General features: G+C 40.0%; 2 protein-coding genes across 2 annotated transcripts; both read left to right on the forward strand.

Annotated features, from left to right (window-relative positions):
* Window positions 1-639: 639 nt before the first annotated feature.
* On the forward strand, window positions 640-3,357 carry cox11 (cytochrome c oxidase assembly homolog 11 (yeast)). The gene is made up of 6 exons (XM_032573322.1): window positions 640-746; window positions 1,186-1,491; window positions 1,597-1,752; window positions 1,830-1,955; window positions 2,415-2,704; window positions 2,737-3,357. Exons 2-5 carry the CDS (start codon window positions 1,204-1,206, stop codon window positions 2,601-2,603), a joined length of 759 nt encoding a protein of 252 aa, XP_032429213.1. The 5' UTR covers window positions 640-746; window positions 1,186-1,203; the 3' UTR covers window positions 2,604-2,704; window positions 2,737-3,357.
* Window positions 3,358-3,998: 641 nt separating this feature from the next.
* rab40b (RAB40B, member RAS oncogene family) lies at window positions 3,999-17,004 on the forward strand. Its single transcript, XM_032575351.1, has 6 exons — window positions 3,999-4,390; window positions 10,963-11,023; window positions 12,234-12,294; window positions 13,468-13,545; window positions 13,633-13,855; window positions 14,870-17,004. The coding sequence occupies exons 1-6, from the start codon at window positions 4,243-4,245 to the stop codon at window positions 15,166-15,168; spliced, it is 870 nt and encodes a 289-aa protein (XP_032431242.1). The 5' UTR covers window positions 3,999-4,242; the 3' UTR covers window positions 15,169-17,004.
* Window positions 17,005-17,576: the final 572 nt, after the last annotated feature.

Below are 17,576 nucleotides of genomic sequence, written 5' to 3' on the forward strand. Positions count from 1 at the left end.
TAATCACATTAACAACTGGGGTATTTTTTTATGATTATTATTTATTTGTTGAACATTTAACTAGTTTTTTTGTTTGTTTATTCGTGTATTTATTTCAATTTAATTATACTTGTCTGTTTGCAATTCAGGTTTTAATAAATGTATAGGTAGTTTTTTGTAGAATATATCGATGAACGTTAATCTACAACCATTTAAGGTTTATAAAGCAAATATATCAAATATGTCTTGGTCATTTATATATGCAATTGGATAATTTATTTTCTGACTTTAATTCATGTATTTATTATTTAGCAATTTTTTATCGATTTGATTTAATATTAGTCATCCTAATATTTAGGATATTTAGAATGTCGATTTATCAATTGTGTACAAAGAAGATTATTTCCTCCTTTATTTATTTATTTCTGTCATATTATAATTTTGTACTTATAAAAGTATAAGTACTTTTAATGCACGTACACTGCATGTTTCTTTCTTTTTGATTTTTGTATTATTCTTGTATTATTCTTCTGGGGGCGGGAGGTTAAATGTGTATTTCTTCATTTTCTATAATATTTTAATAATTTACTTTCCCCATACAACGAAATTGTGAATACAGTACAATAACCTTCCTGCAGAGGACAGTAATGAGCCAGATGGACGGAACTGTGTCTGCGGAATTTTTCTTCTTGCGGTAGGAGCCAATTTCGTGTTGCACTGCTGAATGTTTGATAACCGTCTGTTTACTGCTGAGCTTCTCTTCATAGGTAACTATACTTCTATTACTACTGAACCAGTTATTTAAACTCACGATTCGTTTAAACTCGGTGCTTTTTTGTGTGCCCTGAGTTCTGGTTGCAGGTCTTATTACTCAGTGAGGAGAATAAACACTGACCTCAAGTCAGATTAGATTTATGTTCATACAGGTAGAGACATTAAACAGCTGATTTGAGGTCTGACTTCATCATCTTGAGCTCAGCAGAAAGTTTCCCTTCTGTTTTATAGCAAAAGGGAGACAAATTAGCTGAAAACAGACAGAAATAACAATTATAGATAAATCAACTGGAGAGACACAACTGTGCCCATTACAACACTGTTACTTTTTCAGTTTGTCAGACTTTATTCTTTTGTTTATTAAACATTAATTTTAAAGATCATGGCTTTGATCCCAAATGCAGTGTACATTGTGCTCTGTTTGACATCCAGCTGAGCCCCTCAGGTGAGATGTTGCTGCCTCTTCTGCTGCGTCCGTCCCTCTCGCCCCGGTTGACGGGATGCGTCTCGGCGCTTCACGGCAGCTCTCAGAGGACCCTGCTGTCCCAGGGTGAACACTTGCTTCGGCGGCGGCCTGCGTCTCGCCTCCCGACGAGGAACCACAGTAGGAAATCGAGGGGTCAGGAGGAGGAGTGGAGGACCAGGAACAAAACGGTGCTGACATACATTGCTGCTGCCGGGGTGGGAATGATCGGGCTGTCCTATGCTTCTGTACCTCTGTACCGCCTCTACTGTCAGGTGAGACACACGTACAGAACCCCCCCCCCCCCCCCCCCCCCCCCCCTCCCCCCCACACACACATGGTTGCTGTGGGTCTGTGTGACCTCTCCGCTTTTCTCCCAGGCGACGGGGTTAGGCGGCGCGGCTGTTGCCGGACACGACACGGATCAGGTGGAGACGATGAAACCGGTGAAAGAACGCATCATCAAGGTGACCTTCAACGCCGACACGCACGCCAGCATCCAGTGGAACTTCAGACCTCAGCAGACGGAGATCTACGTAAGACTGCCGTCGCACTTCCTGTCAGAGAAGACACGATCCTCTCCGTGTTAACCCTTTCTCTGCTCTCTACGCAGGTGGTTCCAGGCGAAACGGCGCTGGCCTTCTACAGAGCCAAGAACCCGACAGACAAACCCATCATCGGCATTTCAACCTACAACGTGGTGCCCTTTGATGCGGGACAGTACTTCAACAAAATCCAGGCAAGTTTCAGATTGCTTTCTCTCTGCAGAATGCTGAGAATGTTTTTTAAATAAAACAAAGACTGAGGATTAGAGCAGAGAGAAGACCCTTTGCTTCCCCCCCAAACTCTCAGCAGGGATAGGGAGGATGTGTACAATACCACACTTTTAAAATGTTGAAAATATTTTTTGTTGGTTTGTCAAGTAAAATTCCAATTAATCATATTGTCACCTTACAAAAATAATGGCCTTATCTTTTAAATAAAAGTCTTCTTTTGGTAAAAAAAAAACAAAAAAACTCAATCAAGTTTGTAGTTGTAAGGTGTGAGTACATTTCTAAAGCATTGTAGATGCTGAATCGAAGTGACCCGAGAATAAAGCCTTGAGGGACTCCACGCATGATTTCGTTCCATCCATTAAAAATAAAAACAAAAACACATGACTCGATATGAACAGGGACCTTCTGTCTGTTGCTTGCAGTGTTTCTGCTTCGAGGAGCAGCGTCTCAATCCTCACGAGGAGGTCGACATGCCGGTCTTCTTCTACATCGACCCGGAGTTCGACGACGACCCGCGGATGGCTCGGGTCGACACCATCACGCTGTCCTACACCTTCTTCGAGGCGAAGGAGGGTCAGCAGCTGCCTCTGCCTGGGTACAGTTACAACTGAGCCGAACGCGAAGATGTCCGCCGGAGGAACCGAAGGCCAGAAAGAGACTCGTCATGTTCGTTCTCTGAGCAAATAATCCTCCGCCTTCCACAATAATCCGGATGCGATCCGGATGCGATCCGGATGCCTGAACATGCGATCATGTTCAGGCAAAAATGCGCTGTTCATTCAGACAATTCAAGATTTGTGTGAAGGTTTTTTTTTATTTTTTTTATTTAATTTTCTGCGCGGTTTGCTCTGAATGTCATATTAAGAAGAAGAAGAGCTATGGGTTACGGTGACCCTCGTCTGGTCCATTTGATGCCTTAAAATGACAAGCAAGAAGCAGCAGAAGTTGAAACATGCTAAGAATTCGGACTCAAGCAATATTTCTGGTGCTGCTGAAAGACTGGAAGCTTAAAGCCGTCGAGGTGGAGCTCTAAGTGAATATTTATTTTCAGCCACCTGCCAGGAAGCGGATCAATAAATCCTGATCTGTGCTTCCTCCCGAAACTTACACCTGTGTTTCCTGTGTGTTTTCCACCCGAGTCCTGCTGGTTTTTCCATGCAACCGTCTCAGACACATCCAGCAGCTCCGATCTGCAGAACGAACGCACTCCTCCTGGGGAAAATATAAATGTTGCGATCTGCACATATGCATAACGTCTGTCTGTGTTTGGTTTTTCTTTTGCTTTTTATTTGGTTTTATTGGGTCTTCTCCCAAGTGGGTTTCCTACGTATGCATAAGAATGAGTAAAATATATATATATATATATATATATATATATATATATATATATACAGTGCAGACCAAAAGTTTGGACACACAGTTGTGTCCAAACTTTTGGTCTGTACTGTATATACAGAATATTTGCTTTTTAGTGACGCAGCTGTTTCTTTATGTATGTTTAATTATCAGATCAGTGATTGTCCATGAGAACGCGGCTCAAAAGGCTTGAACCAACACAATTTTAGGCAGGTGATCATGTTGTTATGCCTGATTGGTGAATAACAAACCTTTGTGAAATTCACATTTTAGAAAAAATAAAACTGAAACGAGAAGATCTTCAAAAGAAAACAAAAAAGTATAAACAAATGGTAGGACCATAAAGACGTCTTCTTTCATTAAAAATATATAAATCCTTCATCAATGCTGTATTTGAGCAAAAGTAAAACAAAAACAGAAATCATTGTTGAATGAACATGCTTTTATTTTGAAACCTCAAAAGGGTAAGGAAAAAGAAAATCTGATCTAAACTATTTTAATTCGATGTCACAAAAGTAGCCAGTCTCTCAATCAGACAGCTGCTCCTGCTCCAATTGATGTTCGTCTCCTCCAATCGGGATTCGGGGTTGCCCTAGCAACTCAATTGTTGGCCCAATCAGATTAAAGCAGGCAGATATCCATCCCTACTCTCTCTCTCTCTCTCTCGAGCTGGGAGGCGAGGATCGAGTCCTCGAAGATCCTCTGCGAGCAAGTCGGGGACCCGAACAGAACCGCGCGCCGAGCTGTTCCAGCTGCAGACTGAGGGGGGCGTGGTGCGCAGGTAAACACTGAACGCGTAGACGACACGGGGACGCGCGTTTTTATTTACCCCTCTTCCTCCGGGGGGGAGAGGAGGGAGAGAGCGCAGCTCGTGATGGGACACGAGCCGCGAGGATGAGCCACAGAACCAGAACCAGCCCGATCCGAGCCTACGACTTCCTGCTGAAGTTCCTACTGGTGGGAGACAGCGACGTGGGGAAGGGGGAGATCCTGGAGAGCCTGCAGGACGGAGCGTCCGAGTCCCCGTACGGGTACAACCTGGGTGAGTGAGGGGGAGGCGTTGGGATAGGACAAACACATCCGAGTTCACTGTTTGAAGGCTTACCGTGGAACGACGCAGTGTTATGTTGGCAGGTTTCTCTAATATTTTCCTTCCTGTGATCCAAAAAAAAAAAAAAAAAAACACTCCTTCAGGCTTTCTGAAGCCCTGTCAGAGTTTTTACTTGGTTTCTGGCTTCCTTATCACACTGTTCCAGTCTAGTTTCAAGGAATTATTTTTATACAAGAAGGAGATTCCAAAGTACTAAAAGTGTTCAAATCTCCAGGTAAACAACTTCCTGAAGCTGCAGGTCTGAATTGGAGAGTTTGAGGTAGCAACCTCGACCTCAAAATCCAATATGAATGAATATGGTTTATAACCCCCCACGAAGGGATTAATTAATTAGTTATTACACAGGCCTTCTTCTGCCACTTTATGCACCACCAAACACACATTTGTCTCTGTAGTTGGTGCTGGCATCTGGTAATAATGGTAATAATGTGATTCTAGCTGTCAGAAATGCCAGTAAATAGAAATCAAATGTCCAAGTTTTCTTGCAAATAATTTGAACTGAGTACAACAAGAACCCAGTATGCATTTTAATGAAAAAAAAAAAAACGTATTTTAAAAAAACCCATAAAATTAAGAAATGCAAAATACGGATTCAGCATTGCATTGAGAAATCTACAAATCCCCTTTTTGCATAAAAAAGTTTTACACCAATCAGAATCTGTGTTTTGGATCTACTTCACCCCTTTCTGTGTGTGTCTATGTTGAGTCGAATAATCCACTTAAAGTGCAGACAGTTACATTTGTGATCACCAATAAATTTGATTCTGAAATTTGTACCATTTTGAACAAGGAATGGGGGGGGGGAAATATGTTATACTTCTTAAAAACAGGGAAATAACATTTTATTTTAACAAAGCCTGTGAGTTTCAAAGCAGCCATCGGCTCCCTGCCAGGTCTTTCAGGGCATATTCTGTGCGCAAATGTAAAACTTGTTCAGGATACAAAAAAAAAAAAAAATCTGAAAACTCTTTTTCTGGCCGGTTCCAGTCCTAATAAATCACACGGAGTATTGTAGAAGCTTTTGTTCCTTTCGTGCTGAATACATAAACTACTGAAACGCATATTAGCTTGGTTTGATCATTTTAACTTAGCGGAGCAATTAGCAAACTGCCAAGTTTGTCTGCCTGAATGATAAGAGTATTGCTTCTCTCTCTGCTCCCTAATCTAATGCTGGAATCGCCATAGCGACTAGCGACTGACTTCCATTCTGATTAATAAAAAGGTCACGTATTGTGTTTCAGTCGTCCCGTCAGGATTTTATTCACAAACTATTTTGTTACTCCATTTGTTTAAACAAAATAAAGTTGCAAAGTTTAGTTTTTGTGGCCTTTATTCGTCAGTAGCTTAACAGGAAGAAAGGTAAGAAAAGCAACTAGTTTTCCATCCAGTTGTCATGCAAATTAAAAAAAAAATAGAAGAAACTTTCCATCTACTGGTTTGGAGCAAATCCAGCAAGGCTACGTAAAATCATGGATTTTTTTCATTCATTTCTTTTTAATCAGACGTTGACGCTGTCCTAAACAGGATGTAGAGGTTGCATATTGGCATGCATCATTTCAGAAAAACTGGCTCCTCCCCCTCCCAGCTGGAGGTCTGAACAGAATTGTTTTGGTTTTTTTTGCCAAGTTTAGTACCTCTGGTAAGGCGCACACCCACCAGCGGATGGGAGCGTTTTTCCTTTCTCGTTCCGGCCAAGAGTTTCCTCTTCGTCGAGAACTCTGACTGTCCTCTCCTGTGCTGGAGATTTGGATTGGGAAAGTTTGCTACATGTGAACTTACTTGGTAAATGTGTTTCCATCTCTACTTTAGCGCGCTCCTTTTTTTCCTTAAGAGTCGCACAAAAAAAAGAAGACGTTTTTTTTGCAAAATTGAAGAAATTATTTTCAGTTTTGCGGTTTCCATCAACGTTTTCTAATACAATTCTTCAAAATTCACATATTAACAACCCCACTTACTTTAGCCTTAATTGACACTAGTCCATAAATTCAAAATTTTAGAAACATTAAGAATAATTTTAAGATTACAAGCCAGTATTTAAAGATTCTTAATCAGTTCTATTGGAACTGATAAAGTGAAGATGCCATATATGTTTTAGGTAGTTGCTGCTTATGGTCTTGTCCACAGAGTTGTATATTTTAAGATTGTGAGTACGAGTTTATATGAAGACTTCAGGTCCATATTTCATATTTAAAGTCTTGCGGCGTACAAGGTGCTAAATGTCTATCACGTTGACAGAACCAAATGCGGAAGGCGGTGTTGATGTGGCGTTCTCTGGGTCGTTTTGACGGGGAATAAAAGCAAAAAGCGAATAAATCGGTCTGGTGCAGCCTTCATATTCCAGCAATAAGAGAGAGCCTTTCTGAGCAGCAGCAGCAGCAGCAGCAGCTCACTGCAGGGAGTTGGGTCAAAGGTGACGGGATGATGGAGAGGAAAGCATGGCTGTGGCATTTGAATCATCCACGGCGACCTCTAAAGAGCAAACTCAGGGACAAAATCTGTTTCTGCAAGAGTTGATTGGAAGTCTAAACTAGATTTTTCTAAAAGAGAGAGTGCGTTTTGTGTTATTCGTGGAGACATCTGACTATGAATCAGACAGCAAAGTGTTATAGGATCTCAAGATTAATTTTAGCTGTGCATTAGATGGAAAAATAATGTCAGTCATTGTCTTCATTTCTTTTGCAAACTGCCTGTATGCTCCAGGTCTAGAATAAGTCATCAGTGTTTTATCTTGCAAATCTGGATGGTTGTTGGATATTCCTGTCAGTTAAAGGGGCAGTGCACCTCTTTGGAGATGAGCTTAAAGGGTCTGTGTTGCTCTAAGATGGCTGGAACTGTCTCAGAAACTATCCCCGCCGTTAGCTCGGCTCTTCGGTGAGGATTCCTTCCCGGTTCTCCAAATTGAGATCACTGCATGGAAATTTCTGACTGGACATTCTCACCCAAACCAATGGAAATCTGGACTATCCATTTAAAACAGAATGTATTCTGAGCTGCCGCAGGACTGCGACAGATTGGGAGACGTGTTGATTTCTCTCAATACGCTTTTGCAACTTTGACTTGCACGTTTTGTTTTGTTTTTATGTTTGAGATGCGCAGGGGGTTGGTTTTATTTTTGGGGGGGGCGGTGTGGGAGTGATGCAGCTCAGTTGGTGGAAAACTGAAGGGTTTATCCTTGGATTTGCTGCGTTTCTGGGTCATGGCAGCAGACAGAGACATAGCTGTGGTCCACTGTCTCTCTGCCAGAGGACGACTGACTCTCTTGAGGTCCCAGAGGGGGGCTCTCCGGGCCTCTGCCAAGCCCAGAGCAGAGCTGCTATTATGGGCTGCCAAAAAAAAAAAAAAAAAAAAGAAAACACACACGGGGAAGACTTTATTACTGCCGACGTGAGCACGGAAAAATGCTCGCAAACACCGACGGAGTTTGCGCTTGTGGATTGCATTGGAAGTCTCTCCGAACGAGGACCGAAACGTTCTGCTCTTCGGAACCAAACGGCTCCATGAGTCACAATAAAGTGAAGATGCAGCAGATACTGCCGGGGAGAAGCTCTCACTCTCACACCCACGGCGTGCGGGTGGGTGTGATTTGACCTTGATGAAAACACACACTGCTGTGTTTGGATGAAGCACGGCACTCCGTGACAGTTCTCATCTGAAGTGCTTCTCTGAGACTCATTTCATTGCTGCACTTGATTCATCAACAAATACTACTTGTGCGTGTATTTTTACTATTGTGTCATATTTTTAGGACCCATTTTTAAAAAAAAATGTTTGTAACCACCAAACAGGCTGTTGGACTGACCAGTCAGAGCAGGATTAGCTTCGTATTGGCACAGACTTTTCTAAATTCTCACCCATAATGCATTGCATCAATGTGGGGGGAAAACATCGCATATGGTCAGAGACTGTTAGACTGGAGTTTTTTTTGTTTTTTTTAAATATTTTTTTTTAATAATTGCTGTCTTTGGTACTCCAAATCCTTAGTCATAGTCTTATTCTTCAATTGTTTTTTTCAATTTTAGTGTTTGCTCACGACTACTGTATTTTAATTAGCTTCTCTTAACCCAGCGCTTTATTGCACGTTAGTCATATCCCTCGGCTCCTCCAGCCGAAGATCGGTTAATTAGACTCACCTGATACCTTCTCCCTGTAATTATCCTGTCTTCAAGCTTCAGTTTTCTTCTTTTTTTTTTTTTGTCTACATGTTTCTTGCCGGCTTGGTTTTTGTTCACGTCTGTCCCTTCTCTCTCTCTCTCTCTCTCTCTCCTGTGTGTTTTGAAAGTTGGACTTTTGACTATTTGATTCTGACTCCTGCCTGCGGCTTGGCTCGGTCCCTCACAAAATCCACACACAGTAAACATGGTACTTTAAACTGACTCTTGTATTCAAACAAACAATAAAACAGTTTGTTGATTTTACCAGGTACATTTTTACTTAAAAAAGAAACCAAACAAACATGATTTTGAATATGTGGACTGATTTTCTTTTATTTTAGTCACCTTTGACCATTATGATTGTCTAATAAAATCTTTTTAAATACAGGCTCTATCCAGTATAAGAGGGCAAATTAACGTTCTTTTTTCTTTTATTTTTTTACCAGTCTCATTCTGATGTGCTTTAACCTGCCCCTTCTGTTGTAGCATATTTAAAATATTTGCATTACATCACTCTTGGTGCAACAAACTGTCCAACCATCCCTCCAAACTTACTACAGCACAGGTTATTAAAAAGCTGTGAGCGAGCGTTGCATAATCAGAGTGTGCGGCGGCCTTTGTAGAGGCTCTGATAATTACTGTGATAAAGGAGACGAGATGCTCACTGCTTTTGTTCGTGCAGGAGGAGTCCCAGGACAGAAGCTGGATAATTACATCTAATCGGGAATAAGGAGGGAATAAATTTGCTGTGGTTTGGCGGAGGGGATGGGGGGAGGGTGGGATGGGGGGGCTCTGCACAGAACGCTGGTAATAACCGAGCATCACTGTCGGGAGTCCGACTGCTCCGAGTTCAGATGCTTATCAGTGAAATTCCATAGGAAATTCATGGATGGGTTGGGGAGATTACAGAAGCAGGCGGACTTAATAACATCACACATACACATGCTGTTATTACAGCACTGCAAAAACAATGAGAGAATGCGTTAAAGTGTGACAAGGAAACAAACTGGTCATATAAAGCAAGGAAGAACAGAAGTGTGCTCATTATTTTATTCTATTATTTTTCACCAAGCCCTCCCCAGCCCCCCACCAAAAAAAAATAAAAAAACTCTTTCACTCATGCAAACTACAGAACAGTAATAGGTATATCTACACATTTGCAGGTACAAACTGATGCTCTGTTTGCAACATATGGAGGACGGCTCCACATTGGTCCCAAAAATATATACATATTTTTTGTTTCCATCAACCGTCATTTTTAGTTTTCAATTCATTTTTTAAAAAATCTAACGATGTCATAAAAAACGCCACATGTAAAACAAGTCCATGACTGTAATATAAAATATAATGTTTCGAAAACATGCATAATATATGCAAAAAACTTTTATTTTTTTTTCTTAAATTACCAAAGTTCATTAACTGTATTTCAAGGAATCTGCATTCAATGTAGCTTATGTTGCAAACCCACAAGTTACAGATTTTGAAAACAAAAATGATCACAATGATTTTGTGGTGCCACAAAATCATTGAAATAGGCCTGTAGCTGGAAATTTTAGCATTTCAGTGCATCATTATAGTTCAACTCAAAAATACGTTGTCCCGAAGGGAGATTAATCTTAATAATAATAATAATCTTGCAACATATCATATCATCTTCAAAGAGTCATTGTGAATGGTGAATGCTGTGGCTAGAAGGACCTCAGGTTGCAGTCGTTATTGCAACAAATCTGTAGAAGACACTCACTGAAGGCAGTTGTGAGGTGACATTTTTGTGATCGCCATCATGACATGCCAACCCTCGGGCAGCAGAAAAGACACTCCACAGGAACATAGTCTATAGCCAAGGACACTGCTAATCCACCTCACTTGCTTTTGCCGTTCCTCTTTAAATCTCTGTCTGACTGTACGGAGAGAGAGGCGTTGTCGTCGAGGATTCTCCTATTATGATTGATACTTTGATCTTCCTCTTTTTCAACTCTTAAACTTTAGGGTCGCAATTCAAGTGTCAGTTGAGTTTTTGAGATGCCAATCAGCTGCTCCCACTTCTAAAAATGATACATTGTTGCCACGGTTACACACCATAACAACTGTCTGAAAGTAGTAAAAAAAAAAAAAAAGAAAAAGGTTTGAGCAAAAATCCTTCCAGCTGCACGGCATCCCAAACCAGGGGGAATCATTATTTGAATTATTTGATGCAGTGGCTCAACTAAAGAATAATATGAACAAAAAAGAACAAATCTCAAATAAATCTAGAAATGTGAATGTGGAAGAGTTAGAAATTTTGTAAAGAAAAGAAGACTGAGGAGGTTATTGTTTGTTGCTTATTTTTTCTGTTGTCCTGCTGGGTTTCAGGAATCGACTACAAGACGACGACCATTCTCCTGGACGGGAGGCGAGTCAAGCTGCAGCTCTGGTATGCAAACACGAGGCAAACGGTTGGCTGTTGTTCAGCAGCCTGTGATCTACGAGCAGAGAGGTTGTGTAACGGCAGAGCAGAGGAGGTCCTGGTTCGGTCCAAAAATAAACAGCCAGCATGTGAGGCGGCTTTGACTTGATAGAGGTTTGGTTTTGTTTCTGTTGTTTTCCAGGTGACGCAGCCTCAAGCTTCAGCTTTGATTTAAACTGTATTTATATCACGGCTCTGCGCGAGGCGAGCTAAAGTTCTGCTCGCCTGCAGTCAGATTACCAACATGTTTTTCTCACTGGTTTTGGTTATGACGTAAGAAGATTAGAAGTGACAAATCCAGCATTAGGATAGGGTTTCGTACATCAGAAGTCTGAAGTCTCAGAGATCATCCAACATACCGAGGTCTTCAGTAAGCAGCAAGTCAGCTAGCAACTCCCTTTTCAACACTGTTCGGATGCCTTAGCGCTTCCACCGAGTCCTGATTTGGTCCTGTAGCACTGTCCCTGAAGGCATGTGCCGCCGAGGAGCAAACATGTTCAGAGGATCTCCAGTCCTCCCTCATTAATCAACAGATAGCACCAACTGGACAGCGAGTTGCTTTAGGGAGCACAGTATACGGCGCGGTTTCAGTACCAAAGTTAAGATGATTGCAGAGCCACCCGACAAGTCAGCGGTGGCTACTTGTCGTAAGAGGCTGTATCCACTTCGAAGGGTTAAGAGCTGCAAAAGATGATCGACACATACATGACTCGGTCGTGTTGGACCACCTAGAAACCAGCAACCGTACTGGATGTGGTCTGAGAGAAGACCCCATAGACTCTGGGTTTATCTGGTAAGCGTTACTTTGAGGATCAACTGCTGGTTTCTGCTTTGTGGAACACTTACTACCAAGTAAACACTAAAATGTCTCAACTTGGGGAAACATAACAGCTGAGTCGGGACCAAGAGAATCCATTCAGAAAACCAAATGTCCTAAATGCATATCCCCGTCAAAACTGTTGCTTATGCCTAAACGGAAGGGAAATAAAAAACATCATAGAGATGATTGGTGACTGCTCTGAACCAGCTGCTGTCAGACTGAAGGAATTGACATCTGGAGGTCTTGAAACATGGATAAGGTTGTAAAGTTTATCCATAAAGTGTATTTTATGTTGTCTGTGTGTTTGGGGGAGGGAGGGGTCTTATTTTTCTCTCCTTATGTATGTTTTTGTTTCAGGGACACATCCGGACAGGGTCGGTTCTGCACCATATTCAGATCCTACTCCAGAGGAGCGCAGGTACGGATCATGGAGATTTCACCAAGGTTTCCCCCAGAAAACCTGCTAAGCGCTAGGGTAGTTATTCATCGTCTTTGAGTTAAAAAAAAAGTTTAACGTTGACAGGAAATTTTAAGATATCACTTGGTAGTTATGTGTTATTGAAAGATTGGAATTTTAATACCTGAACCTGAACACCAACTGTAAAGCTTTAAAAATGCAAACATTGTAAAATAAATAAGTAATGCCTACTGTATTATAAGCCTTCCCGCCAGGCTTATAATACACTGGGGGAAACCCTTTTTCACCATTTCTCTGTCCCGAATCATGTAATTTATTCTTGAACACGTTCGAAGGAGTCAAACCCAAATCCACAGCAGCTTCTGTCAGGCTCATTTTCAGGAAGTTCACATCTGATCTTATTTACATTTTCTGACAGCTCACAAACCAAATCTAGTGATGTTCCTGAAGAAACTCAAATCTCTCAGAATTTTATGTATAGTTGGACGTTAAGAGAAATGTTGGTGCCTCTTTACCATCCCTGCTGTAATACAGCGTAAATCTGCCGTTCGAAGATTTGTCTCCCGATGGAAAGTTGGGAGGAAAATCTGTCACCTTTTCATTCTCAAACACTGTTTACACAAGCAGTCTGTTGTCGTCTCTCATCAGACTATTAGTGGGTACAGAGCAGATATCACCATAGCAACAGTGGCAGCGTTTCCATGGAGAGGCTAATGGATGCTCTTGAACCTTGAGTTTGTGGAGTCAAAGTGAGCAGAAAACAGAGAAAACCTTGAACTGCAGCTCCCATCATGCCTTGCTTGCTGCGGTGTACTGTAAATGACTGTTAGTTGCTTGCACGCAACATTATCTTTTATAATTTCCTAAAATTTTGAAGTTGTACATTAGAATTGTTAAAATAAAAATGATTTATTAGAATGACATCTGCAGAGGATTCTGGGTTGTCTCACTTAATTTATGCAACAAAAAGCAATGTTTAATATTCAGCAGAAGAGTCAAGATTTTTTTGTTTTCCAGCAATTGCAAATTGAAATAAATCTGAAATGATGCCATTTAACATTTTGATATAGTTTTATTTGAAGTTTGTTCATTAAAAATGGATCACATGGATTCATAATTATTGACTTTTGCCACGTTTTGTGGGAACTTAAAAGATAATTTTGCGCTCTGCAGGGAGTAATCCTGGTGTACGACATCACCAACCGCTGGTCCTTCGACGGGATCGACAGGTGGATCAAAGAGATCGACGAGGTCGGACGGCGCGCGGTTTGGTGCGATTTCGTGATTCCGGTTAAAAATCCCATACATGTTCCAGTGCTCCCTCTTTTTTTTATCCAGCATGCGCCGGGAGTGCCCAAGATCCTGGTCGGGAACCGCCTCCACCTCGCCTACAAGCGTCAGGTGACTACGGAGCAGGCGCAGGTGTACGCCGAGAAGCTGGGCGTCACTTTCTTTGAGGTGAGCCCGCTCTGCAACTTCAACATCACCGAGTCGTTCACAGAGCTCGCCCGCATCGTCCTCATGAGGCACGGCATGGAGCGCCTGTGGAGGCCCAACAAAGGTCAGAAGGTCACCGCACACACACAGACACAGTGCTTAGTGTAGATTCAATTTATGGTTTAGGTCTGTGCTGCCCTGTGCTGGACAACAGCAGAACAACCTACTGATGGTATCTGTAGGAAAATAACAGGATGTTAAGGACATTAGATTAAAATGTTTTTCACCGTCTTTTAGATGTATTTAAAATATTCTTGAAAAGTTAGCTTTAGTATTCATGAACATAGTTACTAATCAAAAAAATATCTTCTTACTTTTACAAAATGTTTTTACTACTACTTTCTTTCCAAAATTATGTTTCATATTTCAGATGTAAGACTCTATCCTATTTTAGTTTGTTTTAACTATGACACAATTTTGCATCGCCTAAAGAATCATACATTTCATATTGGATTTTTTTTCCCCCAATAGATTTCCTTGAGTAAATATTATATTCAAATAATTGTTCAAGCATTAATTTATTTTTTTTTAATGTTACCTCTGTATTTGAAATGATTGCTGCATTGATTAAGAAATGACATTAGTCCTTACATTTTTATTTTTTATTTTTTTACCTTTAAAAACTCTCAATTTTTTTTTTCACGTTTTTGGAATGTATTACCAAAATGTTTATTCCTTCTTAAAAGAAAACAAAAAACTAATCATTTTATTTATTTTGAAATGTTGTTTCTAATTATTACAAATGTGACTATTTAGACTATTTTTTAGATAATTGGTTTGAATTAATCTTGTTTTCTGGCTTAATAAAAGTGTAGCAGTATTAAGTTAACTTTTTTTCTGATTGATTGCCTGAATTTTTCAATGATCTGCTCTTAAATTTTATTTTAAAAAAACATGCAATAAAATTACAAGTTGACTACTATTTGATATAAAACAGGGATCTCAAACGGCATTCCTCAAGATCCAGTGTCAATGCAGGAACCACTGATATAAAGGACAACCTACATTGTTGAAAAAAATGAGGACTAATTTAAAATGAGTTTTAAAACCTAACTTTTTGGTGGTGTCTCTGTGTCAGTGCTGAGTCTTCAGGACCTCTGCTGCCGCTCCATTGTCTCCTGCACGCCTGTCCACCTTGTGGACAAGCTGCCCCTGCCCCTCACCCTCAAGTCCCACCTCAAGTCCTTTTCCATGGCCAACGGTCTCAACGCTCGCATGATGCACGGACGCTCCTACTCCGTCACTGCCGCCGCCGCCTCTCACCACAGCGCTGCCAAGAGGAGTGGAGGGACGCTTCTTAAAAAGCCAAAACTGATCCGACCACCGCCGCTCAGCCCGACAACGCAGGGCTGCAGAAACAGCTGCAAAATATCCTAACGGCAGCGAACGCACCAACGGCTGCGGATGGGACCGTGGCTGAGTATGAAGCATATGTGAAGAGAAGAAACGGGAGACAAAAACTTTTATGTTTGGAGACGAGGAAGCATCGAGTTGAACCTCTGACCAGAGATGTTGGTGGCAAATTACTGAACAGCTTCTTCTTCTGTTCATCCGTCATGATGAGTTTAAAGATAATGTCAGGGAATCTGTTCCGAGTCTGTAATGTAATCTACAGTAGTGTGGCATTAGTAGACTATTTAGTATGGGACAAGCACTCAGTTCAGACAACATTTAAATATAAAATATAAAAATCCAAATTTTTTAAGGTGAAATATTCTCAAAACGCCATCAAAGTTCAAAATGATCTAATTATAAAAACAATGAATTCATTTTGCTTCCAACACAAAATCAACAAAATGTTTTCTTTTCTTCGTGAGTTTGCATTTTCTTTTAGAATCTGTTTGTGATTCTTAGTAATTTACAGCTTTCTTGCGATATCCCCAAACTCTTTTAACTTTAATAAGAAAAGGTAAGCTTGATCATATAAAAACCTGTTTGTCAAAAAAGAAATCAAAATTTTATTCTGCATAACTTCTCCCTCTTATTCTGTTATTTCCGCCTTTTTAGCCATTTCCTCTGTAATGATGCCTACTGTTAAAATGAAACGTGTACATCTCTACTGTAATCACCAAAATTAGAGCTAACCATTAAAAAATATATATAATTTTTTTTTTTCTCTCATGTTAATGCTTTGCTTACTTTGACGAGTCGAGTAAGAGCTAAATAAATAATTTTGGTTTCTGTAATGTACTGTGGACGCAGAACTTTATTCCACTTGATGATCATCCAGAAGTTTAACGCTAACGCTTTAAGTGACGTAAAGTTGTCATTTATGTTTGTGCGCAGAAATATTTTCACTTGTTCAAACGTTTCATTCGCAGTTAAACCTCACCGTTTGTTCCACAGCGACACCTGCTGTTTGGGATGAAGACTGCAGCATGTAAAGTACTGATGTAAACAGTTAAAGTGAGGTGTTGTTTTGGGCTAAACATGCATTGAGTGTAAAACTAATCTCCCTTTCCCATTTTTCGTTTACTCAGAATTGATTGAGCTTTTTAAACAATTTTCTAATTGTACATTAACAGGAACATTGGTCTAAAAAAATCTGACCGATTTTTTAATGATTTCAAAAGTTATTTCAATGTGAATTATTTCTCATTTGTTTTACTTTTTAAGTTTTAAACACGACAACCCTATTTTGTTTACATTTTTTAAATCCTGCGAAATTCAAATATGTTCAATTGGATTGTAGAATGTGTAGATTTTAACTCTTAAAAAGTGTATCTTTGAATGAAAACTCCTTTCTTATTCAGTATTAATCTCTCTGTGTTACTGACTTTGTCACTTGATTTATGAATGTTTGGCAAATGTCACATCAATTTAAATGTTAGCAACATTTAGAGATGTGTAAAGTTTTGTCAGTTGATTTTTGCCAGAAATCTCACCTACTCAGACTGAAAGTTGACAAATATTATCCTTCTCGAAGGCAGAAAATTATACAAACTACGGGGCATCTTCTTCCTCAGGAGGTTTTCTACGACACTAACATGTATCAAACAGCACTTTGACGCTGACTTTTTGCACTTCTCTCCTCTTGCACCGTTACTCTACCAGCAGCCATTTTGTGTACAATATTTGTACGTGTTGTAAATATTCCTGTTTGATATGATGAAGAACTTATGTTTTATTGTTTTTCAGTGAGACGTTTTTCTGCAGAAATGACTGAAGGTTCCGTTTATCCTTGATTCACAATAAACTTCACTACCTTCCACATTCTGGTCCTTGCACTGTCCTCTTTCCTTTTTCTGTTTGTTTTTTTTTTTGTTGTTGTTGTTTTTTTGTTGTTGTTTTGTTTTAAGTTCCAAATGTTTTAACCTGGCAGCTCAATTCAATGCATTGTTCATAAAAGTGATCGGGGGACTATTATGCATTTTATTGGAATTTTATGTGAAAAACTAATACAAAAAAAAGCTAAATAATTAAGTAAAAAGAACAATATTTTACCACCACTTGTAATAATTACAACTGCATCTCTTTTGCAAGCTCGGGTGAAACGAGGAGAAAAAGAAATCTGAAAGGATCTGTAAAAGGAGAGAAAACTGCTTCCCTTAGCAAAAATATAAAACAAATTAGAACAGAAAATAGTTCTTAGAAAATTTAATGATTACATTTAAAGCGTTAAAAAGATGTGAAAAAAACTTTAATTCTAGATTTATCTGAACAATTTTACTTTTATTTTGCAGAGTATCCCCAGTTTTCCGTTAGTTGTGGCACTTCTCCATATTACACCTTGAAATGTAATGTGGCTATCATAGTTCACTTCTGCCGCGTTGTCCTGATAAAAT

This window comes from Xiphophorus hellerii, chromosome 10 (assembly GCF_003331165.1).
Source record: "Xiphophorus hellerii strain 12219 chromosome 10, Xiphophorus_hellerii-4.1, whole genome shotgun sequence".
NCBI lineage: Eukaryota > Metazoa > Chordata > Actinopteri > Cyprinodontiformes > Poeciliidae > Xiphophorus > Xiphophorus hellerii.

Bases quoted from the DNA above. Each gene is read 5' to 3' on its own strand.
- rab40b (XM_032575351.1), top strand. From the start codon at position 4,243: ATGAGCCACAGAACCAGAACCAGCCCGATCCGAGCCTACGACTTCCTG. The intron at 11,024-12,233 runs GTATGCAAACAC...TTTTTGTTTCAG, and splicing joins CGAGTCAAGCTGCAGCTCTG to GGACACATCCGGACAGGGTC. The intron at 13,546-13,632 runs GTCGGACGGCGC...TTTTTTATCCAG, and splicing joins GGATCAAAGAGATCGACGAG to CATGCGCCGGGAGTGCCCAA.
- cox11 (XM_032573322.1), top strand. From the start codon at position 1,204: ATGTTGCTGCCTCTTCTGCTGCGTCCGTCCCTCTCGCCCCGGTTGACG. The intron at 1,492-1,596 runs GTGAGACACACG...CTTTTCTCCCAG, and splicing joins TGTACCGCCTCTACTGTCAG to GCGACGGGGTTAGGCGGCGC. The intron at 1,753-1,829 runs GTAAGACTGCCG...CTCTCTACGCAG, and splicing joins CTCAGCAGACGGAGATCTAC to GTGGTTCCAGGCGAAACGGC.